Here is a 27,035-nt window from a genome sequence, read left to right as displayed (position 1 = left end):
CGGATGCGTATTCGGGGGACGTATCAAAATGTATAAAACATATGTACATCACCAAATACAGTACCATGCATAATGCGCCATGCATGCATTTCGTTAGTGATCAAATCAACTAATATTATTTAAGGCAAAAAAAAAAAATATGACAGTTTAGGGTTACCCGATCGACCATAATTTTTTACCCTCGATCCTAATTTTTTCCCCACTGTTATACGAGAAATATTTTTTTAAATGTCGGGATTTCGATCTCGGCCTCCGGTTCCGATCATCATTTTAGAGTGAAAAACTAAATTTTTTTTTAACAGACCGACCCTATTTTTTTCCCAACATCCATTTTTCATTTGACCAAGCTGTAACGTATCACAGTATCTCGCCGAGCAAACATAAAACTCCCTTATAGTATATTTGCATTACCTTAAATCAAATAAATCCTTTGTCGGATTTCTTAATACTTATCTTTGCACATAATTGTGATGATTTTGCCGCCACCTTGTGACGAGAAGGAATTAATGATTTTTTTTTTTAAAAATACCCTACTGGATCCCGACTAGTTTTCATGTTTTTTTTCTGAAAATTTTCAAAGAATATTGTCAAGAAAACCAACCGCACAGGATTTGCTGAAAATCCAGATAGATAATCTTAATTTCAAAATACTTTTAAAAGTTAGTTAAGAGTCTGTAGAGATCAGTCAACAATGTACATTTAGTGTATATACATGTATACAACGGATTACAATACGTTTGACAGCGGTGGTAATTAAGAGAATATTTCATAATATTCATATTACACTAGTCTCGATACGATACAGCATTGGGAACTTTTTTCAATTCAATTTCGTATTTCGGCGGAAAAGAAAGAGAGAGATTCCCATGAAAGAGAACTAGTTGACTAGATCAACCGGGACTAATCGTACAAACCGGGCTACTCTATTTACGCTGGTGGAAACGCTTCTTTTACTTCGAAAACTGTCGTCTGCGGGAGAGTATGTGATAAATATTTGCTTGGCGTTCTATTCACGGTCAAGAATCCAAATATGCAAGTTGCACACGGAACTGTACAGTGTTTCACCAATGCGTAGAATCAAAATTGATGTTCAATTGCATTATACTTTGTCCTGTATTTCGCACACTATAGGCGGGTATATCATATTATAGTTGAAAGGTGTGATTTCTGTAATATATTCAAACAGATATAGATCTAAACGAGAAACATAGCTAAATTCAGTTCATAAAATTGTCACAGATTTCAATGACTAGGTGACTTTTTCTTGTTGAATGTTACTGATATAATGCGTTGTCGTTTATTTGATTTGCTTAATATTGTTTAAGAAGCGCGCGGATCGGTGTAGCATGTACACACAGGGATATGAATATTTGTTGTAATTCATGTTATGAGACTCTTTCATATGTGGATATGAAGAATAGGGATAATCCACGACTGAATGTCAATTTCCCATACATGAAAAATTACATGATATTTTCAACACAAATTGCGTTGTTTCCATCTTTTATAGTAAAACCAGACAATTTTGTGAAATCAAGATTTTACTGAGGAAATAGAAATTTTGCAGACGCCGTGACAGCCTCAGGCGACATGAATGTATTGTCCTGGACCAGCCAGTATTACACATGTAGGTATGAAAGAAAAACAGATATACACCTTTATGTGAAGAATGAGGATGTTCCTGATTTCTTGACCCCTAAACATGGTCAAGTACATATCAGCTTCACATTGTCTCTATAACATAATGTTGTACTTATTTTTTGAGACGCCCCCTGATAACTGTCGTATACGCGTCCGTCTACGTGTATGTATTATGTCTACGATCAAAACTGGAGATGTCTAATTAACAGTTAAATGTGTGGATTCATACAATAATGACATATTGTTAGTAAAACACAGCACAGTGTTGTTTTTAAGTTTAACTATAACATTATTATATTTTGTACGTGTCTTATTTGTATCAAGCACATGTATGTATCGGTTTGATAAGAAAAAAGGGAGTTTTGTATGTTCCAAAAAAGTAATACCTGCAAAGCCATAAACATCTGACTTGAACACATTATCCCTGAAATCAAACCTACACAAAGCCATTGTACTCTCTGGCGTCATCCCCGTTATAAAACACGCCAAACCCTTGACATCTGTGCAGCATGATCTTATAGAAGGAAATCATTATTTTCGTAAAACTGCAATTCCGTATCAGTTCACCAATTGTGTTTTCAATAAAACTGAATAAACAAAACTTTGTCTAATTTAAGATATTTTTATTTTAAAGATGCTCCACTGCCGATAGAGCATAAATGATACCCATCATTTGAACAGTGTTTAATCGTTTATATATGTCTAATTAACACATCTCTTCAATGGCGGTAGTCGTGTAAAATAAGTAACTTTTGTAACTGAATTTATAATGAACAATTATAATACTGTATTAATTTAAAATAGCACTTTCGACAACGTTTAAAATAGATAACAGCTGAGACTACAACTGTGAATGTACATGAAACTGAAGATTTTAAACTTATAGATGTATGTTCGCTAAAGCATTTTTGTGTTATCGATGAATAACAATTCTTCGAGTAGGAATATTTTGATGTCAAGTCACTATCACATTCTAAATATCTTTCCATATAGTCTGCCGAGGCACTTAAAATATCTGGTCAGGAACCGAGAAATTCACCATTACCTGCAAAGTAAGTATATATTTATGTGTAAAAGATATTTGAAAAAAAAAATAGATAAAATGAATTATAAATACACCAATAAACAACCAATGAAGCCGAAAATTCCACTAATTGAACGCTACCGGTATCCAGATGCAATGACACGTTATATAATTTGTATTCTCATCGTTTGCTAATGTGACGTTGATCTAGCCCATGATCCCATTTTACACATCTATACAAAGCCCCGTCACTAAAAATTACCAGCCCCATTTGCAAAAATATTTCTCTATGATCATTTCATGTGTAATTAAACTTATCTGCTTGCAGAATATAGTGTTTGAAATCAACTTGTTTTCATTTACAGTACCTAACACATAACTCTATTACATGCCGAAAGACTTCATGACATATCTATGTTATCAAGCATACCGCCAAAAAATGCTAATTTCTGTTTTCTGGTGACCCATATCGTACTTATATCGACATTTCTTCTATGATTCTATCACAGTCTTTCATTGGTACACCGGAAATAGCTACGCTCGAAGTGACAACACAAATACCGATTATAATATCCATGTTTTTAGCTATATAAAACTGAATATTGCTTGTCATTGTTTGATTTAGGCGTTTCTAGATTCGTTAAATGAATTAACTATGTAAACTGACGGAGTCAATATAGAATTATTTGACTATATGGTGTACATGGCCTGTATATTCTTCGAGAAATGAAATCGGAAAATAGTTTCATTTTGTTGCAATGATTCTGCCTGGCAGATCTTAATAGTAAATTATCAATATGTATGATTGTTATATTATTGTAATTAATTAAGCATTGATTGTGCTACGCGGATTCACACAGTTTGCAAACAATTTTTTTTCACTATATACCCCTATAAAATTAAAAAATAGTGACATCAATACTTATAATTAATTTTAGACTCTATTTGATAAAATGACGTAGTTTTTCAAGGGATTCTTTTTTCCGAATCAATACGCAACGTCAATGTCTCTATTGTGACGTCACGATAACGTCGGGGTTTCGTGCCATTCTCGGATTTTTTTTTTCATAGTGGTATGCAAAAAAAATATTGGCCAATCAGAAATCCATATTTGGTATGAAAACAAAGAAAAATTAATTATACTAATATAAAAGCATTATTTGTACAACAAATACCGTTTCAATGCACAAGTTAGTCGTCTTGTGTATTGCAGAGAAAATGCACGGAGTATAGCAAGTTTAAAACATTTTAAAAACGTTTTTGTTTTTCGGGATTTTGCTATCTTAAAATAAATAATCATAGTAGGTTTAACAATCATAATAAAGCATTGTATTGGTTTGTTGATTTTATTAAAGTTTTTTGTAATTTACCAGTACAAATATCATTGCATGATTTTCGGCCCACTGAGTCTCTTGAAATTCTCAAAATTCTTTAAATGATTTTTATACCCACCATAGCAGTAATATTCCAATGGATTGTAGAAATAATGTCAATAGTAATACTTCCCCTCTCTTCGAAAGCTAGAAATGGAAAATATTAATGTGGATTATGGTAATAATCAATTGAATGAGGTAAATAGCTAGTCATTATTACTATTACGCAATACTCCATACACCACACTATCAATTTTAGCGTATAAAACAGTTAAAACGATATATTCCTTTCAAAATAAACGAAAACATATTAATAATCATGTACACACCATATACCTTCACAGCTAATTCAATAAAAACGCATTAAAATTTCAAAAGTTTACATTTAATTTCATTCCAATGTTATCTGAAACAACGAGACCAAGATACAGCCTGAATAATTGTACTGTATAATAAAAACAATGACTGAATCCTCCCCTGTCATAATGTTTTTGAGCTGTCGCTTTAAGTGTAGCTATTTCCACTGTCTATGAAGCGATGGGGTTACTCATTGTATAAAATAAACAAAGGATAAAGGATATATGTAAACAAAATTGCTTTGAACAGATAAGAACATCTTCAAAAGGAATATTTAACTCGTGTCTTGATCACGATTTTGGTTTACAATGCTATTTAAGAAAACTTATCTTAAAAGATCTTCTAAAAGAAATTTCTAAAATAAGAATCTTTGCATGCAGTCTTAATGTAGAAAAGGGTCAGTACCAGAATATACCACAACATTTAAGAATGTGTACTTTGTGTAATTTAGATGATGTTGAAGATGAATTTCATTTTGTTTTGAAATGTCCATGTTTCTCTGGTATCCCTCAAAAATTTATGAAAAACTATTTAAAAAAAAAAAAAAAAAAAAAAAAAAAACAAGTTATGTATTTTTTAATGTAACAGATGTGAAAGAATTACAGATCTTAGCAAAATTCCTTAAAGCTGCAAACGCAAAAAGATCTTTATTTATCAATTAGTTATACTCTCTTGAATGCAGTACTGTCTACCAGTATCTTTGTACAATACATGTATGCATTATATGATCCATTTGAATGCCATGTATTTATGTATGTATGTATATACAACTGATAAGTCAGTAGACTCAAAGTAAATAAAACTTGAAACTTGCTTCACGAAATATGAACCCTAATTATCACATTTCAATCATTGAATATCTTTTACAAGTAGATGTATTCAACTCCTAATTTGATATATTATTTTATTTTATTGTTTATCATATTTTCTTATAGTCTTCCAATGGAAGTGACAGAACTTGAAAAACATCTTAAACAACCACCAAATATGCTATTACGTACAGACGCTAAAAAAATATTGGAATGATCTCAAAGATTGTGTTTTAACGGTAAGTGTATCATTTGAAACTTTTAACACAGTCTGTGCTTACAGAAAGATAATTGTTGTTACGTCATGTTTTATGAGAATGACGTCATGTGTTATGAAGAGAAAATGACGTAATTTTGCTTAAAAAAAACCCAATACTAACCCAAACGAGAGATGATTTTGCAGTATGGGAAGACCTGCATTGGCAGTGTTACAGATCTTGTCATTTATCTGCCTCTCAAAGCATTCTTTGAGAGGCAGATAAAAGACAAGATAATAATAATGCCAAAGTGTAATTGTAAAAACGGATTTCAGATTCATCTCTTGTCCAAATTGAAACATTACGTTCGATTGCTTTTTAATATTTAATTTTAGTCACAAAAACACGAAATGAGTCAACGCTTATTTAGTTGTGACTTAATTTTGTCATTGTATGTCTATGCAAGGGACATTTAATTACATGTAATTCTTTGAAATATTTACAATATTTATCTGTTGCGTAACTTAAAATAATAATAAAAAATAATTTGTCTATGCATCAAGACTTTATATAACTCATGTATTGTATTCAATCATTGAAACTATGTAAGCAATTTTATCTTAGCAAACACTTTAGGAATAGAGATAGATACTATGTGATATACAAACCATTATATTTGAAAACGAGGTTTTATTGTCATATTAAGCTATATTGTCTTCTTAAAGTGAACAGTCGGACAAGGATGGCTAAAGTCGGTAAAAATGGTGTGAATATATCCAGTATAATTTCTTATGGAATAGAAAAATAAACTTTCTCGTCAAAATCTGTCTGCGTACGTAGAAATTAATTTAAAGTATAGGAATCCTAAAACGTCCTCCCGGCTGACTATGTCCGTGGTTACATTTCCACGCAGCCTCGCTTTCAATGCTTTCAACTTTTCTTTATTTTAATGGTCAGAACTGGGAAACGTAAGCAGAACTTGACCGTTGTATTAATATGTGAGAACTTTTGGAAGGCCAATGAACGCATTTAGACTGGTTTTCTTTGCCCGACTATTCACTTTAACTTTGGTTTGTAGTACTGTTGAATACCAAAATGGATTGGGAAAAAAAATAATCGGTTAAAATTGTTCAATTGTTTTGGTATATTTATCTTAATATTTTTGAAAAAGGGATTCGGATACATTTAGAGTTTGAACTGACAGAATAAAAAAAAAATAAAATAAAAGAGAACAAATATAAATTATATTATATTCTTTTTTATGTTCACAGAGTGATGAAGCGCAAGTCGAAACGGCATTTGGAAAACTAGAACAACATTTCAAGGGTAACATAGATAAAAACAAGAAGAATTATTCAAGACTTAAAGACTCTATAATTGCCACATGTTATGTAAAAAAGGTACGTCAAAAAATCATGACCATATGACCGTGTATAACTAACATAACATTGATAAGAAACTAAAATCATTGGGCTTTTTATTTCATCTGTAGTGATTTTGAGAATAAAGTTTGTTTTATTAGAAAGTTAATATGTTTTGAAAAGATAGATGTTTTATTTAGTATTTATGGAACATAGTTATAGTCAAGTCAATCTGTTCTACTCAAGTACGGAGGCCTTTGAGTAATAGTAATCTGGTATAGGTTTACGCATCTTGCTTTGGTTCGTAGATAGCACACCTTGCCATTTAAACGATATAGTTTTCGGAGACACTGGAAGTCAGTTGTTTACACGTAGTGGTCATCTAGGCAGAGATGTGTACATGTTTTTGGTCAGGTATATTAGGCACATATGTTGAGCACGTGCTTAAGGTAAAATGTTAGGATTGGTCAATAGAACAATTTGGGAGTTAATGAATTTTAATAATTATTGAAGCTATTTATATAGAGGTGCATGCTTAACATAAAAAGAGTTTTTCTGTAATTTTAGCAGTTTGTGGAAGTGTCGTAACTTTGTGAGGATAAACTTGTAAATAGATGTGTGAACATTGTGTGAAAAAGCGTGGCGAGGATTGATACATGTACTGTTTTCTTAACTGTTTGTACTTTGGATTCACTGTTGATTAATAAAGTTCAGAACTGTATCCATGTGGTCAAGTAATTTATCGCACCACATTTCATCCCAAAAAAAATTCATAAATGTTCATACATCTCTCTCTTTCTTTTAAAGGATATGAATAATGGTGAAACCGTATCTGTCCCGGAGATAGCAGGAAAACACAAACAAGTTATTCAAGTATCAGGAAATGAACAGGCAAATGCGTCAAACATCGTTTGCATTTATTTACATTCACATGCCAAAATCCTGATATAGAATAACCTAAAAAAATCAAACCAACGGGACGTATACTGACCATTGTGATGTCACCAATATTGATATAGTAACGTCAATTGATCATCGTAAAATGGGCTGTTCAATTTTGTGAAACATCTTGTTGTCGTTGATAAACTGTTTCCCTGGTCTAGCTTGTACATTTTTTAATAAGCTTAAAAAGTTCTGATATTAAAATAGATTCCATCAGAAGATGATGTCTTGCTTAAATAGCTGCTTTGACTTGGGATATATCTCTATCAATGTGAACTTTACTTAAGTGTGATTTTATGATAAAATACACGTACCGATAGTAAATTAAGCAATGGTAAGCATTGCTTTACGATTATTACGATTAAGAATTTCTATGATAAGATTAAATTTGTTAGCAGCATTTCGTAGAATTTGTCAACATTATAGTTTAATTTAGAGGTGAAGAAAAGAAGATAAAATATTTTGATTGGTAGTTATTTGCACAAGTAAGCTTTATTTTATAATCACATATATTTTCATCTATCTTTATTATGGTTTTTTTTTTCAGTCAAGAAAAGAAAAGAACCCTTTTATTGGCAGACAGACTGTGCGATCTAATACAATGGTTACATGATTGTATTACTAGAGTCTCAATAATGAAAACACCTCCAATACGTGAGGAAGATAAACGACTATCCGATAAACTTTTGGAAAATCAATGAAATTATACGTAAGTAGTATAATTGTGTAAAAACATATTTTTTAAACATTTAAGGATTAACTTAAGAAGCGGTTTATGATGAGAGTACACTCAGAATTTAGTGTTATATCTCCATGACATAAAAAATCTATTCAAGTTAATCCTTATAATTCAATTTACTAAAGATAATCTCTTCAACATTTAAAATTCATTTTGGGACTTTTTTGTCTATGAAATTATTACGCCGTCATCTCAGCCAATCAGAAGCGACGTTACAAACGGCGACGCCATTTTTTCCTTTATGGGCTGATAAAGTAAATTTTTAAGCCAATGAAAATGCTCGTAACAAGCAAAATTGAATTATTATGTGATAAAATGATGTTATAATCCTAGTCAAAATTCGATTATACTTCAAAGTCTTAGTTTTGCAAGGTCATAAGATTCACAGGAGAAACCGGCATTATCTTAAGATATAACATTATTCACACGATGCCATTGTTTAAAGTTAAATGTTATACTAGTAACTTTACAGCGAGGAATTTGTGCATTCAGTTGCCGGTAAGTTGGAATATTAGGCAGCTTAGTACACTAGCCCGGTACATGTTGTAATGTAAATAGGTTTTACCTAACTATACCAGAGATTTAAATAGTAGGGATAAGAAGGTAGCTCATAGCCTTACTTAACGACGCCCGCAGCGGAAGCTATCCCAGAGTGCATCGCGTGTCTAAATTACAGTCGAGTACAGTCTAACGACGCCATATTGAAACTACGCTTCGTCCGATGAAGCTATCTAGGCTATAATTCAGGAGATGAACAGAATAAAACCAAATAGCTTAAAGTTTGCTCTTTATTGAAAATGTAATTTATTTGAATAATCCATCACATTTTCATAATTGTAGAGGTGTTACACTAGATAAACGTAATGTTAATTGTGAATGTCCTCATCTCGGCATGATTACAATAAAACCCACATAATCTGATTTCAATAATTGACCGCTTTCCATTTAGTTTTCAAATATTTGTTGCTTGGTAAATTTTAAATGTTAATATATTAAATTGATCTTATTTAAACATATTGAACCTTTTGAATTTTCGGAGGTAAAACTGTACACAAATCATCGAAGCTACCCTAAATTTATAATGGCGACGATACTGTTCCGATAGGGTCGTGAATGATAACACAATTAAACCCACATACTCTGAATTCAATAATTGACTGATTTCCATTAAAATTTTCAAATATTTGTTGCTTGGTAAATTTTACATGATAAAATATTAGATTGATTGAATTTGAACATATTGAACCTTTTGAATTTTTGGTGGTAAAACTTTACACAAATCATCGAATTTACCCTAAATTAATAATGACGACCATACGGTTCAGATAGGGTCGTGAAAGATAGCACAATTTGAACAAAGTACTCTGATTTCAATAATTGACTGATTTCCATTTAGTTTTCAAATATTAATTTTCTATTGATTGAGTTTGTATATATATATATACATATGGAAACTTTTAAAGCTCAAGTTCAAGTGTTAACAAATTATCGAAGGTACCCAATATATCATGGCGAAGAGATACAGTGCCGATCGAGCTGTGATAGATAGCATAATCTGATATCTAATTAACAGAAAGTGATTTGCAACTGCTATAAGCACAGGTGTCATAATGTCATCAGGTGAACCGTCGGCCAGAACACCTGGCCACCGCCCCAGGTCATCGCCTCACTTAACTCAACGGGGGTCCATTTACCTGTGTTTGAGTCTCGAAGGCTATACAGTAAGTTTGTAAATTAGATAATATTTTTCTAATCTTAATTTTCTCAAACAGCTTTATTTATAATGCATAGAACCATATTGAAATAAAAGTCAATTCTAAGTGAAATGTAAATATTCCGCTTTACCAGAGATTTGAATATAATTTATTTAAATATATTGCTTTACCAAGCATTTTTTTTACTAAAGCCGAATTGAATTTCCAGGGTTTAACTCATTAAATTTATATGTGTCGTATTTTTCATTCTAACAAATCAAGAAAAGCTTTTATAATATGTCATTAATCACCAAAATTTACCAACATTTTGATCATTACTTTCAATGCATAGGTTTTAATTTTACAATTTTTCATAAAAAAACAACACAGAAATGTATATACATGCATGAGATGAGCGTCTCTAATGCTACAGTAAAAAAGCTATGAGATACTTTTCGATGTTTATTGGTTTGTATATAGTGAAATATGCCGTACACAGCTTCATGGGCTAACACTATGATTACTCGCCTCCATAGTGCGCAGACGCACGGCTTGGTCTCGCGGTAACCGTTCATCCGTTTACGATAACAATAGGAGGGTACGTTATATCGCGAGAACAGCCCTAGTTACTTATCCCAATTACTATTCAAATCTCTGATTATACGTTGTTTGGTATGAAGCAATGGCACGTTTCTTTATTAAATAATTTGTATCAATAATAGGTAAATATCCGAGATTTATAGGTGTCTCTGTAGTTATTATTAATAGAATCGTACACGGTGGAAATCTGTAAGGCGATACTAAAGAGGCAGGGAGATGTATGACACCAAAACTTAAATACATATTGTTCTTTACAAATTAGAAGTATATCTTTTTAGAAAAATGTACCTTCGTCTGCAATTATCTGATTGTCGGTGGTTGGTTCAGTACCATGCTCCAAGCGAATGTCATTGTGCGAAGGAGGGCTATTCACAAGCTTTTGTAGATCGTTTAAAGAACGTTCGATATTTGCGACGCGATCCTGGGATAAAAATGCAGAAATTCGTCTTAAGTTGGTAAGCGATCCTTGCAAAAGGTCATGAAGCTGTAGTCTATTGGGATTTTCCTGTGTAAGCTGCCTCGAAACCGTCACAACATTCCGCGAAATCGCTTGCAACACATCTTCTCGTTCTGCCGCCATTTTTTCAATATTTCAAAACATCCGGAGGTGTTAGCGCAGGCGCAAATTAACGGAAGTGATGCGCAGGCGCTAACAGAGATCCGGGAAATTCCATATTAAAGAAGAGGACGAAGGGTTTTATCTTACTTAAGTGATTGCAATATGTTATTATGTCGAACGGGAACATAATGGATCAAGACAAACACATAATGAAGTTTGAACAAGTATATCATTATGTGTATTTTTACTTAAGTGCCTACTTGTAACACTTAAGTACGAAGAAATTATCATTATGTACATAATTGATATTATGTGCCGTTTTTAGCACTTAAGTACCTAATGTTAGGTACTTAAGTGCGAAAATAGATACCTAAGTGACCATAAAACCTACTTAAGTTGTTTAAATTATAAACTTAAGTAGTTTTGGTATTTTATCCTGAAACGACCGCCCATAATTGTGAGAGACAGAGAAGTTGTGTGTAACGATATCGTTAGGCCTATGCACAGCGAGGGGCTCGACTCAGTACCGCATGACCGCTATAAGCTAATTAACGATCTCGGTTATCGAGGGCAGTCAACTTTGACAGTCGATATCTTGACACCGGCTTGAGCGGGACTGCCCGTTGATGGACCATTCGTTTAATTTCGATGCGCGCTAAAACTTCCGTTGCTTTCTACAATATCTTAAAATTCGTGGCACAAATCCTTTAAGGTCTGTGACAATAGTGATTAAGATATGATTTGCGAAACATTTAAAATATCAAAATGTTGATTGATAGCATATGATACTCTAATTATCGAAACAAAACATTTTGGTGACGTCGTATACGAGTGTCTAACCTTTTACAAAGAAGACGTCGTCTTCTGTCGAGTTTTGATGTGATTGCGTGTTACACCTTGTTATAAAATCGTCACAAGATTATGTCGAGTTTACTAGCAGAAAGCGCAAGAAATCAAATGTACTTATTTGTGACGTGTTTGTATCTGAACCGTCATACCATTACTTGTAATTTGCAATGAAACTGGAGTTTGTGTGCATACGTTAATGGAAAGAACCGATGGTAACCGCAAATTATCTTCGAAACAGATTTTAGAACAACATCATTTCCTAAGCACGGGTAATGTATCATTCATTGTTATCCATTACAATAACACTATTTCTCTGGCTAGTTGTTGGGCTTCCAAATATTCTTTAACGCATATACATATATGTACTAGTGTATTACTGATATAGCTCATAGCGTATTGACACAGTACTAATTCAAGAAACATATACAACACTGTTATATGACAATGCTACCATACAAACAGATAATAAACTAAGTCAGGTACTGATAGTCAAGATATTTACAGGTGTCATTGAGAAGTATATCCAGTCGAAAAAAATGGATATGTGTAGGACATTCATCGTTTTGTGACATTTATGAATATGCAATAATGACGATCCTAATGCTTATCAGGTGAGTATGTCTTTCTTCGTAATGCATTGTTTGTTTGTTTTAATTTGTATATTTAATCTGATTTTTGGCGAGGTAATCACCTCGCCTTTGTGATCATGGTTGCAAAATTCTCTTTCAGTCAATTTCCTCAATATGATTGGCTAAGAACTAGCTCGCAGATACTAGCGCTCCTAACGGCAGTGTATTCTTACAACTTTGATTTTACCGGGAATTTTAAATAGCAAATTTTGAATATGAAAGTTACTGAAATAAGCGTATCTGTAATGTTGAAATAGGAAAATTACATTACTGCTTTCATATCCTTACCATATACACTATCCAAATGATCTTTGGTTGGAAAATTTTCATTTGAATTGTTTACAATGTATCTAGACTTTTCGTCCAGAAATGTTGTTTACAATGCATGAAGACGTTTCGTCCCGAAAATGCTTCGCTTGGCCCCACGCGTTTAGTCCCTACTAGTGACAATTATCCCGCAACAGATGATTTTACCTGAAACATCAAAATTGTTACAATAATGATTTTTGTACTTTGAATCATATGAGTTCGGGAGCAAATACATTTCAGGACGAAATGGAGATTTGTTTATCACGGCTGCGTTATGCCACATGTACGGGAAAATTCACAATTGAAGAAAGACAACTCTAACAAAGTTTAGGATAAATGGGCAAGGTGGCGTAATCTTCCAAGACAACTCTAACAAAGTTTAGGATAAATGGGCAAGGTGGCGTAATCTTCCATCTTACGGCAGTTAATAAGGTATGAATATTACTGATACTGTGGTCCAAGGAACTTGATGAGAATAGCAATTCAAAATAGATATTTTAATTGACATCAAATTAACAAGGAAAAGGTTAAAAATGCTATAAAATCATTTGGCATACAACATCATAGGAAGTATTAGAATGGGCTCCCAAGAGTTTAGTATGCGTTTCTTAATTAACACCTTGGTGTCCAAGAAATCCTCAAAAGTCCAAACTGGAAGGAACACTAGCAAAATTTATTTCTTATTGTCCAAAAAAGTGTTGACTTTAGAAATATATTCCTCCAATCATCGAGACCGAGCCATTTAGTACTTTCAGTACTTTGATTTTTATTAATATTCAATTTTATAGAGTCGAGTATAATTTTTTTTAAACCTATTTAAAATCAATTTGTTTTTGCTATATAAGTCCTACAGTGATAGTTTTTATTTTGACCGTTTGATTCAGTCATTGGTTATTGAAACACACATTTTGATGACGTGTTATACCAGATGTTAAAACCTTTATTAAAAGACGTTGAATTTTCATATAATCGCCAGTTATAATTACCTCCGATAAATATTATAAACTGCCTAGAGATTATGTACATCTTACGAATAGAATACTCTAGGAGTCAAATGTACGTATTTGTGCCATGTATCTGAACTGCTAAACTAATACATCGTGAACTTCATTGGTCTACACTTACAATGAAACTGGCATTTTTAGGTCATCTGACTCGCCGTGCGTAAACTTTTCAATCAAACTACTTCTTCTCAATAACCGAAAGGCCTAGGGTACTGATATTTTTTGGACAACGAAACCGCCGAAAATGGCGATTTATTTCTCATAAATCTGCCGTAGAACAGCATTTCAAAATATATATCTAGGTTTTCTGGTTATAATTTTGCAATTACCATTGGCGATTTTGACAACTCTCTTTTTCAGAGCGTTTTCCGACATAGAACTAGTCTATATATACCAAGTAAAGAGATAGTTAGTAGACATGAACACTCGCTTAATTCCAACACTCTGATAACTCGAAATTTTATCCCGGTCCCTTCGAGTTCGTATTAACCGAGTTCCACTTTAGGTTAAAATCTTTCAATAACTTCTTATGAATAATTGAGTGACCTAGAGACATGATATTTGGCCTGTGGACATGCTGGAATGAATGACTTCCAAGTTTTTCCAAATGAATGACCTTGACCTGCATTCAAGGGCACATGGGTCAAATAGGCTAAAATCTTTAAACAACCTCTTCTCAAGAACCAAAAGGTTCAGGGTACTCATATTAGTTCTGTATCATGCTTGGATGAAGTGCCTACAAGTTTGTTCAAATGAATGACCTTGACTTTCATTCAAAGTCACAGGGGACAAAAACGATAAATTCTTAAACGACTTCTTGTAAATAACCATGAGGCCTAGACTTAGGGTCTGGATATTGGATTTGTAGCATTGTGGAGATCAAGGGACCTTCAATCATGGTCTAATTCATCAAATACAACAGAACCTGAACTTCTTCTAATAAAAGAGTTCTTTTGTATTACCTTAATTGTTTGCCACTACTATATTCTTTGAGGTGTTGTATTGTGTCAAAAGTCAGACGACCGTTAAGGCCCGCGATGAAAAGAAACCGTTTTTTAACGCAAATTATCTTCGAAACATATTTCTAGAACAAATAATTTCCCTAGCACGCATAATTTCTCATTAATTGCTATCCTGAAAAGCAAGGGCTATTACGCTAGTTCTTTGTTTAGGTGATGCATGCATGGACTTTTTAAATATTCTAGAATTGTAACTTCCAGTATATTATTGCAATATACCAAACCGCATTTTATAAGATGGTTTGAGACACAGTTACTACTGTATACCAGTTAAATTTACTTTATTATCCCCCGCTTTCTCCGAAACGGGGGGGGGGGGGGGTGTTAATTTGGGTTTGTCCGTCCGTCCGTCTGTCTGTAACACTTCGTTTCCGTGCAATACCTGTAACAAATATAAACCGATTTGCTTCAAACTTGGTGAATAGGTTAAATGCCTTAAGGGCTCGGCCAAGTTCTATCGCGACTGTCGATGGCCCTAATTTGGCGGAGTTATGGCCCTTTGAATTACTAAAAACGTCATTTTCTACCACTTCCGTGCAATAAGTGTAACAAATATAAACCGATTTTCTTCAAACTTGCCGACAAGATTAAATACCTTAAGGGCTCAACCAAGTTTGATCGCGACTGTCGATGGACCTTATTTAGCGGAGTTTGAATTACTAAAAATGTCATTTTCTGCCATTTCCGTGCAATAAGTGTAACGAATGTAAACCGATTTTCTTCAAACTGGGTAACAAAATTAAATGTCTTACTTCCGATAAAGACTTCAGTTTATTTTTTCATGTTTCAACCAAGGTTAACCTAACCTCAATAATGTTTACCTAAAATATGTCCTGAAAGCGGGGAAATTCCACGAATTTGCTTGTTCTCAATTTGCTTGTTAACAGCAATCCTACAATAAGTACAGTTAACAGCAATCCTACAATAAGTACAGTTAACAGCAATCCTACAATAAGTACAGTTAACAGCAATCCTACAATAAGTACAGTTAACAGCAATCCTACAATAAGTACAGTTAACAGCAATCCTACAATAAGTACAGTTAACAGCAATCCTACAATAAGTACAGTTAACAGCAATCCTACAATAAGTACAGCAATCCTACAATAAGTACAGTTAACAGCAATCCTACAATAAGTACAGTTAACAGCAATCCTACAATAAGTACAGTTAACAGCAATCCTACAATAAGTACAGTTAACAGCAATCCTACAATAAGTACAGTTAACAGCAATCCTACAATAAGTACAGTTAACAGCAATCCTACAATAAGTACAGTTAACAAACTTTATTTTTCCAAACATTAGTTTAATTACCAACTCCTGTCTTTGAGAAAGAGAACTGAATGAAACCACAGTATATACTTTTTTTTAAGAATTTAAAAATTTACAAATGGTTGATACCAGTTAAACAGCAAGAGAAAAAGAAAGACGAAATTTAGATGGGAATTAAAATACATATATATATAATATGACGTATTTCAAAACTGTCACTTTTCGTTTTCTCTCATTTAAATAACAAGGTGATTCTTAGTTCCCTATTCCATCATCAAAATACTTAATGATACAGTTAAACCATTTATTGTATTGATCAGTAATTAGAGATTGAATAAGAAATCATATAAAAAATCGAAGTAATCAGTTAATTGAATAAATAATTCTTACATACTATCTACTATTTAACACATTATAAACCATTTTCAATGTTAATAACTAATTAGAAATCGAATACGTAATAAGGAAGTGGATAAGTGATCAAATAATCTAATTTTAAATGGATTAAGGAACTAAGAATCAACATCACTGTGATGCTTATATGAGTAAGTACTATAATTGCTCTCGAACATGCTGTATTACCCCAAAACAAATCATTTCAAAGTATTACCTTCCCAATGTAAAAAGCATTACCTTAATCCTGACGCTTATGGGTATTTAGCTGTTTATGGGTTCTGGTTCAATATAGAAAATAACACGTCCTGACTGTTTACTTACATGTCTGTAGAGGAGTTGTGTTTATCTAATCCATACTGATGTTTTTATAACTTGTGGAACTCAACAATCAAACTCATTTTAAAGTTACATTTCAACATTAATTAAAAAGTGTCCGGTAGCTTAAAGCATAAAACCACACACTTTGTGATACAACTATTTAATTTACAAACGCCTTTATGTACTAGTACTATGACTTCATACAGGCTATTTCAGTACAGGACTCCAACCGGAATCTGCTGCTGACAGCTAGAAATGTTTCAAATCTAATATCATGAACACTATATTGATGTAGAATCCTTATATTTGTATATCTACCTATATTTTCAAGGCTACTGAACGCAAATAATAACATTAATAATTGGTAAAAGCTGTCGTTGATCTTACCTATTGGTGAAAACCAAATCACAAGTTCAGATGCCTTTTAGGAAACAAGAGTGCTAAGATAATGCGCAAAAGGATGGAAATACGCAAGTGTGGAAGGATCAACCAATATATTAGCATGAAGTGACCATGAAAGTATTGGTATAGACACAATTTAATTAATTTTCCCGGTACTAGAAATAAAATAATTGATGTTCGACAGCTTTTACAATTTACCAAGATATACGACTTAAAACATGTTTACAGCGCTGTTGTAAATTTTGCATAAACACACACGTGTACAAGGTGGATTAACTCCAAATAATCCGAACACTTTCGTCCACTGTTAAAAAACGTTAGGATTGCAAATAATCCAAACGGTCTTATACTGTTTCTTTTGTAAATAATTATATCGGTTTCCTGACATTTCCATACACATTGAACAGTTTTCGGACTATCGGTGTGCAATTGTATATTTCAATTCAACTTTTAATTCCTCGTTTGATCTATGTTAAACCAGATGGGCACTATCAGGTTATGAACTCCAATCTGGTCAAGTGTATGGATATTTAATGTTTCCGCCGCGTCACGGACAATGCATACAATGCATAGTTACGCTTATACATAACGGTCAAATAATTTTAAAAAAAATGGTATTATAGTTGTACGGTCTATGAATTCCAATAGTATTATCGTGTTGACAAAGTAGTATATATTGAAAAACATCATCGCATAATTTTCATTTGTTCGCTTATTTTAAACCGTTTTGTGTTGAACTATATTCAGAAGAGCTGATGTTATGGCTGTTCCGTTAATTGAACTTGGTGACCTCAACACTTGCGCAAGCGGGAAATTCAATAGCTATATATGTATAGGATCGTAATGGAAATATAAAAAAAATGTTACCAGATCTGTCAGAAAGATAAATATTCATGGCGCCCATTAAGGCGCCATTCTATTTATCTCTCTTCCGGATGGGCTTCATATCAACTGTATGTCCAATCTGGTAACAGTTTATTGCTTAAATATGTTACTTCAATTATTAACAGATATGTAAAATATTACTGTATTTACACTAGTCTTAAATAACCTGAATGTCTATAAGTCGTGCTCTCATCCTGTGATTAAGGAATTTTGGTTATACACGTCAGATTTTTTCGATACAATGACCTGCTTTGATAATTCCACGTACACATAACGGCTTCACATATATACACTTACATATACTATAACAATTTCAATTCAATTACTTTATTAGTTTAAGCATTACAACTTATTACTGGTATCTAAGAACACAAATCAGTTATCATATTATGTAATAGTGTAACATGTAAACGCTCATACACTAATACTACATTGCACATTCACACACACACATACACACACCCATTTTAACACGGACGGACGTACGCACGCACACACGTACCCTCACACACACGCACGCACACACGCGCACCCTTACACGCCTTCATATACATATACAGTCACACACTCTCTCACTCATCCATATACAACATCATGGCATACTCTCTAAAGTTTCTAATTCTTAATTAATGATTATCAATGTACATGTCTTAATGAATTGTCTACTACGATAGAAAGTGAAAAGAACTGTTCACTTAAACAATTATAACAGCAATGGCAAATTAAAGTTACAAACTATAAGATAGTATTTAATTTAACTATCAATATTGTAATATTCACAATTTCATAAAACATTTTTCCGGCGCTTAATATTTGCCAAGATTATGAAGTTCTTTGACATTATTCACAGATAATAATTGAACAAGTTTAAAAACACTAGATTTACGCAAGTAGTATGGTTTAATGTATATTTTCCGAATATCTGAATAAAATGGATATCTTAATATAAAATGAAACTCGTCTTCCACTTCGTTTTTGTTACAAAAAGTACATGTTCTATTTTCTCTCGGAATGTTGATATACCTTCCGCTTTCAATTTTTAGATTATGTGATTACATTCTTATTCTAGAAATACACTTCTTATATCGTTGTTCAATAGGTTTCTTAAGATAATACTGTAGATCAAAATTATCTACTAAATGCTGATATAAAAAGCCCCTAGAGGAATTACTGATATCACTTGTCAGGTCTTGAAAATATATAAGATAAAATTTGTTTTCAATTATCTTATATATTGTTTTCCCATCTAAATAACTATTATAGAGGTATCCTAAGCCTAACCGATGTAATTCTGATTTTATATTTACAATGCAATTGTCGTTGCTAGACTGTCTATTTTCGTAACAGGCTTTCAGAATGCAGTTTTCAGTGTTTTTGACCCAATATTTCAAAAAATTTAATTTTCTTTTATTTTGTAATGATAATCTTCCTAGTTTTGTAATGATAATCTTCCTAGTTCACAATACACCATATCATGACAAGTCTTTTTACCTACCTTCCCTTTTTACCTACCTTCCCTTTTCGGCTACATGCTTTTGTGTTTTATTAAATCTACCATTGAAATTAAAATATTTTTGCAAAAATTCCAGTGTACCCTCTCGACATCTTTTGCCTTGTGAAATCCCCATATTTCACTAGCATAGCCTAAAACACTAGTAACGTATGTATCAAAAACTGAGCATAAGTCTCTGCATTGAAATAATTATTTTTCATTTTATTCATGATTCTGAAATAAGCCTTCCTTCCCTTTTCGGCTACATGCTTTTGTGTTTTATTAAATCTACCATTGAAATTAAACAGCATTCCAAGGTAATTAAATTCATTTTACAATTTCGATTTCGTTATTTTTGTAATACCATTTCTCATTTTCTCTAACATGACCACCATTTCTAAAAATCATAATTTTCGTTTTTTGAATATTAAGTGTAAGCTTCCATTTATCATTGTACTTCTGCAATGCATCTAACAATGATTGCAGGGCACTTGGCGATTCGGCTAACAAAACAGAATCATCAGGGTTCATTAGTAAAAATATAGTAATCATGCGTAATTCAGTTGATGGACAATTTTCATTTATAAAGTTAATTTCACAATCATTTACAAAAAGACTGTACAAAATCGGTGACAATATTTCGCCTTGGAAGAGTCCGATTATATTAGGGAAATAATCTGAAATATGACCTTCGTATCTAACACAAGATTTGACATTATCATACAGCGATTTTATAATTTTTAGTAGTTTTCCTTGTATTCCCTGTTTAATTAATTTGTTCCAAAGGTGACTTCTGTCAATCAAATCGAAAGCTTTTTTATAATCTCCAAAACAGCAATACAGTCGAATATATTTTTAAAGCTCTATTAATTAATGATTGGAGAACAAAGATTGCATCCACTGTTGAACAACCATCTTTAAAACCGAATTGTGCGTCGGTAATGACGTTATTTTCTTTATCCCAATTTAAAAGTCGTCTTTTTAAAATAGATGTAAATAGTTTACCCATACAACTAACCAACGTGATACCTCTATAGTTACATGTTTAACTGACATCGCCATTTTTGTAAATAGGTATTATATTACCACGTGACCACATCTCTGGGAAAAATCCAGAGTCATATACTTTTGTGAATAGGTTTGATATATGTGGAATGAGAATGTCCTCAAAGTCTAAGAAAAGTTCATTAAAAATACCATCTTCCCCACAGCTTTTATTCTGATTGATATTTCGAATAGCGATATGGACTTCGTCTTCTGTAATCGTTTTATCCAATTTGTCGAAGACAGTGGATTCTACGTTTTCGCCTTAGCGAACTTGGTCAACAATGCCATCGTTACCCCCTCCTTACATTTTAAAATGTTCCACAAAATCTTCCATATTTATATTTGACTGAGGTATTTGACTAGGCCCTTTTGAAAAATACTTATAAAAATGTTTCGGGTTAGATTTTCTTAAAGTTTCCATCATGTTACCTTCTTGAAGTTTGTATTGCCTTTTAAGTCAACATTCTATTTTCTTATATCGTTTTTTTTCTTATCAATAATTGTTGAGTGTTTTTGAATCGATTTACATTTATTATAATCTTTTAAAGCATTTTTGTATTCGATGTAGTTCTTTTTACATTGATCTGAAAATCCATACGTTGTACTCAGGAACCCGTTACTTACACGTGTTCTTTGTGTGACAGTGACGACTATGTAAACTGGTATTGTAATGACTGTCAGAATGAGTTGGGTGACCGCTGTAAGGAGGTCCACTCACGTGGGAAGAAAAAATTATTATGTAGAAGGCAGAACCCAAATTTTGTCTTTAAGTTATAAAGGTGTAGAAATGGCCACGCCTGCAATGGAACTCGTCCATAGACTAAACTACATAGGAAAACATATCATCATTGAGTTTGGGCGAGGAGCTACGTAAATAAATGTTATAACTAGCAGTGTTCTTGTTTAGAATGTGTATATGCAAGCTATATGCATAGCTTATTTTATGCTGCGACACAACTATTTTAATAATTTCATTTATTTTTCCTGTACCCGTTTATGGGGCCTCCATATCCTGTTGGGGGCCCCTTCAGTAGCCAGTCTAGCTGCTCTCTGATTGGCTGGTTATTTTTAGCCAGTCTATGCGAGAAAAAAAATTTCAGCAGCGCCATTTTGTCCCGCAGCTTTGTGCATCATTTAATTTAAACTTGGCGATTTCATAGACAATTTTAAGAAGATTCTGTATTGTATTGGTGAATTATTTCCATGGAAAACCTGGATGATCGCCCATAGGGTGAAGTTTGGAGCGGACATTGGAGCTTCAGCTTAGACAACGATTCGCCAAGTTGAAACTAAGTATACAATTCTTATTGTTTACCTATGAACTGTACAGCTTTGATATGGCGTTATCCCCGCCCCGCTGTTATATTATTGGACACAGTTTTATTAGGCGTATGCATCAAGACACTCACAGGGACCCGACACTTTCTCCTTCATTCGATTTAGAACAGTGCGTTGTAAAGATGTTTGGGTACCCAAGAGGTACCATTCCAAAATTACGGGCACGTCGGGATTTGACTTCACGATTAGACAATTGGCAGCCTCATATTGTTATTCTCCAAGTAGGTGGTAATGACTTATGTTCTGAACGTCGTTCATCATCTGATGTGGCTAGCGATATATTGGATTTTGTATATTGGCTCCGTCGTCGATTTGGAGTTGTGTTGGATTTTGTGTGCGACATTTTTAAGCGACCTAAGCCCCGGGGAATATCCCCGAGTGTGTACGCTTATCGACGGACGGAAGCCAATGCATTTTTACGGGTGCAGGTTCCTCAGCAAGAAGGTCTTGAGTTTTGGGGTCACAGACGGTTGCATGATAGTCCTAAACAGTTATTTTTACCAGACAATTGTCACCTTAACACCGACGGCACGAGGAAATTTTACAGGAGTGTTCGTCTTGCCCTCAAACACGCATTTGCCCAGTACTCGACATTAGGTTTGTTTGTTTTGAATTGACGTGAATTCTTAGTTCTTCCCATATGTATAATTCAAACCTTGCTTTTTCTTATATATATATAAAGAAAATAAATAAAGAAAATAAAAAAAACATGCTATAAGCTGATAGGGGAACCTATGTATATAGGTTTTTAGCCACATGTGATATTAAAATTCAGCTGTAAGCTGTTAGGGGAACCTGTGTAGAATTTTAGCCCCGTGTGATATTAAAATTCAGCTGTAAGCTGTTAGGGGAACCTATGTATAGGTTTTTAGCCCCATGCATATGTGATATTAAAATTCAGCTGTAAGCTGTTAGGGGAACCTATGTATAGGTTTTTAGCCCCATGTGATATTGAAATTCAGCCGTAAGCTGTTAGGGGAACCTATGTATAGGTTTTAGCCTCATGTGATATTGAAATTCAGCTATAAGCTTTAGCTTCATGTGATATTTAAATTAAGCTATAAGCTATTAGGGGAACCTATTTATAGGTTTTTAGCCCCATGTGATATTAAAATTAAGCTATAAGCTGTTAGGGGAACCTATATGTATAGGTCTTTAGCCCCATGTGATATTAAAATTCAGCTGTAAGCTGTTAGGGGAACCTATGTATAGGTTTTTAGCCCCATGTGATATCGAAATTCAGTTGTAAGCTGTTAGGGGAACCTATGTATAGGGTTTTAGCCCTATCTGATTTTCAAACGTTTAGCTCTAATAACCTTTATATGTGTGTTTGATTTCGGTGTTGCTTAATTATTAATCAGTCGATTGGAATAACCTGTTTATATGGGCTTCAGTCCTTTTATGATAACGAAAAAAGAAGAAGAAGAAAAAAAAAACACAAATTGCTGTTGAAAATATGTGGAGTGTCTGGTTGTCTCCCCTAGCTTGTTTCAATTATTATAAGTTGTCTCCCTTAGCCTGTTTCATTTATCGTGGTTGCCTCCCTTATATTAGTCTACTTCATTTATTATGGTTGTCTCCCTTAGACTACATAATTATATATATAACCCTGTTATATTCACAAGTTTTCATGTCTATGTTTGTTATATTTTGTTTAAAAAAAAAATGTTTCCAAAGGATACTTATGTCATCAAGACAGATTTGTTGGTAGTTCAACTGTTGAATTTTATGCCAGCTATATATTCATGTTGAGGTACCTCTTTTCTCATTATATTACTATAGAACAACTTGGTTTATAAGTTAATTTACATTTAATTTCAGTCAGCAAACATGGCCTCTAAAAGAATACCCAGAAAGAGGAAAGCACCAGCTGCAGCTGTATCAGTTGAAGAAATCCCTACATCCAATCTGGCTGCTGTGACTCAGCAAATTACAAAGGATGTTACTGCTGCTGTCTTACAGGAACTAAGACTAAAAACTGCACCTGCCGACTCTGACAGTACAGCTAGCTCTATACCTGTCATTCCTTCCTCAACTGCTGCTGCAGGTTTTGAAGCTCAGGAAACAGAACCACTTCAGACAAACAGAGACAGTGTCATGATTAGGGAGACAGGTGCCTTGAATTTAATACATACACATTCTGATGCAATAAATTTATCTAGATCTGAGACATATCCACCAGTCAAACCACCACAACTGTCCTGTCGACCTCTTTATCAAAAAGTCTCGCCAAAATTGCGACAGAAAATTTGAAATGGGGAGTTCGTGGAACTGTCCCAAATTTTGGATGATCCTTCTGATACTAAATATACACTCCATTTAGAGCAGGGCGGTGGTGTTGGTTTGACTCAAGGTTCTAATAATAAGTTTTTAACAATTGAAAGTTGGACAGATACTTTTAGTATTTTTTCATCTGTGTATAGACAAAATTACCCTGAATGTACAGAGGGTTTGGCAACTTACCAGCATGTTATTCGCAATATTGCTCGTAGTGGAGGTAACTGGTACACTTACGATTGCAATTTCCGTCGCTTAAAACAAACAGCATCTGATTTAGAATGGGAGGCCCTGGAGCAGGAATTATATTGTATGGCCATGGCTCCACATAGGAAATATAACTCCACTAATAGGTTTCACTCGTCGAAACCAAACAACAATTTTCGTCCCCAAACATGCCACTGTTACAAATACAACAAGGGAAACCACTGCGAGGGTTGTAAATACCCCCATGTCTGCTCTGCACCTGCCGACTCTGACAGTACAGCTAGCTCTATACCTGTCATTCCTTCCTCAACTGCTGCTGCAGGTTCTGAAGCTCAGGAAACAGAACCACTTCAGACAAACAGAGACAGTGTCATGATAAGGGAGACAGGTGCCTTGAATTGAATACATACAAATTCTGATGCAATAGATTTATCTAGATCTGAGACATATCCACCAGTCAAACCACCACAACTGTCCTGTCGACCTCTTTATCAAAAAGTCTCGCCAAAATTGCGACAGAAAATTTGAAATGGGGAGTTCGTGGAACTGTCCCAAATTTTGGATGATCCTTCTGATACTAAATATACACTCCATTTAGAGCAGGGCGGTGGTGTTGGTTTGACTCAAGGTTCTAATAATAAGTTTTTAACAATTGAAAGTTGGACAGATACTTTTAGTATTTTTTCATCTGTGTATAGACAAAATTACCCTGAATGTACAGAGGGTTTGGCAACTTACCAGCATGTTATTCGCAATATTGCTCGTAGTGGAGGTAACTGGTACACTTACGATTGCAATTTCTGTCGCTTAAAACAAACAGCATCTGATTTAGAATGGGAGGCCCTGGAGCAGGAATTATATTGTATGGCCATGGCTCCACATAGGAAATCTAACTCCACTAATAGGTTTCACTCGTCGAAACCAAACAACAATTTTCGTCCCCAAACATGCCACTGTTACAAATACAACAAGGGAAACCACTGCGAGGGTTGTAAATACCCCCATGTCTGCTCCAAATGTGGGTGCAAACACCCTGTGTTCAAATGCTTCGATCGCCAACAAACCAAATTCTCTGACCCCAAACAATCCACATCTACCACAAAGTAAAGGCAATATTTCACCCCCACTTGAATTCCATTCTATAGCTAACTCTCCGGTCAATTGTAGGAAATTAGAAATGTACCTAAATGGCTATGATAAAGGCTTTTCTAAAGGATTTTTCTTACAATATGAAGGTGAAAGAGTCTCTCAGGTTAGCCCTAATCTAAAATCAGCACTTGATAACCCTACTATTGTACAGCATAAACTTGCCAAGGAAATTGAATTGGGGAGAATAAAAGGCCCTTATCAATCCATACCCATGCCTAACTTAAAATTATCCCCCTTGGGTCTTGTCCCAAAAAAGTCACCTGGGAATTCCGTTTAATAGGGATATTTCATAGTGACGAGATGGCAATAGTTCAGTTAATGATGGTATTTCTGAAGAATTTTCTACAGTTCAATATGCTGGCATTGAAGATGCAATTTCCCAGTTAAAACTATGCGGTACAGGGTCATTTATGGCTAAAACTGATATCAAATCAGCTTTTAGGATTATACCTATAAATGAAGCAGACCTTCTTGGTTTTTTTCCAAGATTTTTATTATTTTGATACTTGTCTACCCATGGGATGCTCTTCCTCATGCAAAATATTTGAGACATTCAGTAAGATCATGTTTCAGGCTATGTTTCTGTTTGCCTTTAATGCTTTTGCTAGAATAGGTGAGATAACCCTTGCTGCATCACCAGAAAACAACCTGCAGCTTTCTGATATTGCAGTTGAAGGAGATAAATCCCATAAGGAAGTTCATGTTACGTTTCAACGTTTCAAACATAATACCAATTGTTCTAGACATAGAATTATGTTTGGTCATGGTCCTACTCGTATATCTGCATCACAGAGTTTAGAAGAGTACCTTAAAGTTAGGGGAAATGGTTCAGGTCCATTACTTGTCAATAGTGATAATTCTCCGGTCACTCGATCCCAGTTCGATACTCAGCTGCATGCTTGTTTGAAATTTTGTAAACTTGATAGCTCTCGCTATAAAGGACATAGCTTTAGAATTGGGGCAGCTTCCTTAGCTGCAGAACAAGGGTATTCAGATGCTAAGATATGTGCCATGGGGCGCTGGAAATCTTCAGCATTTAGAAAATATGTTAGAGCTAACACTGTTGCTTAAACTGTTTTGGTACATGTTATGATAAACGTGCACTAGCCGGTTTTCTTTCAATATGCTTGTCATAGCAATTTTC

General features: G+C 33.9%; 2 protein-coding genes across 2 annotated transcripts; both read left to right on the top strand.

Moving 5' to 3' along the window:
* Positions 1 to 5,359: 5,359 nt before the first annotated feature.
* On the top strand, positions 5,360 to 26,181 carry LOC138326714 (uncharacterized). Its single transcript, XM_069272727.1, has 3 exons — positions 5,360 to 5,443; positions 6,673 to 6,801; positions 24,080 to 26,181. Exon 3 carries the CDS (start codon positions 24,089 to 24,091, stop codon positions 24,509 to 24,511), a length of 423 nt encoding a protein of 140 aa, XP_069128828.1. The 5' UTR covers positions 5,360 to 5,443; positions 6,673 to 6,801; positions 24,080 to 24,088; the 3' UTR covers positions 24,512 to 26,181.
* LOC138327277 (uncharacterized) lies at positions 25,746 to 26,962 on the top strand. Its single transcript, XM_069273254.1, has 2 exons — positions 25,746 to 25,994; positions 26,465 to 26,962. The coding sequence occupies exons 1-2, from the start codon at positions 25,746 to 25,748 to the stop codon at positions 26,960 to 26,962; spliced, it is 747 nt and encodes a 248-aa protein (XP_069129355.1).
* Positions 26,963 to 27,035: the final 73 nt, after the last annotated feature.

Source organism: Argopecten irradians, chromosome 7 (assembly GCF_041381155.1).
Source record: "Argopecten irradians isolate NY chromosome 7, Ai_NY, whole genome shotgun sequence".
NCBI lineage: Eukaryota > Metazoa > Mollusca > Bivalvia > Pectinida > Pectinidae > Argopecten > Argopecten irradians.
The sequence above is the reverse complement of the archived record's forward strand: the minus strand, read 5'-3'. Positions and strand labels throughout refer to the sequence as shown.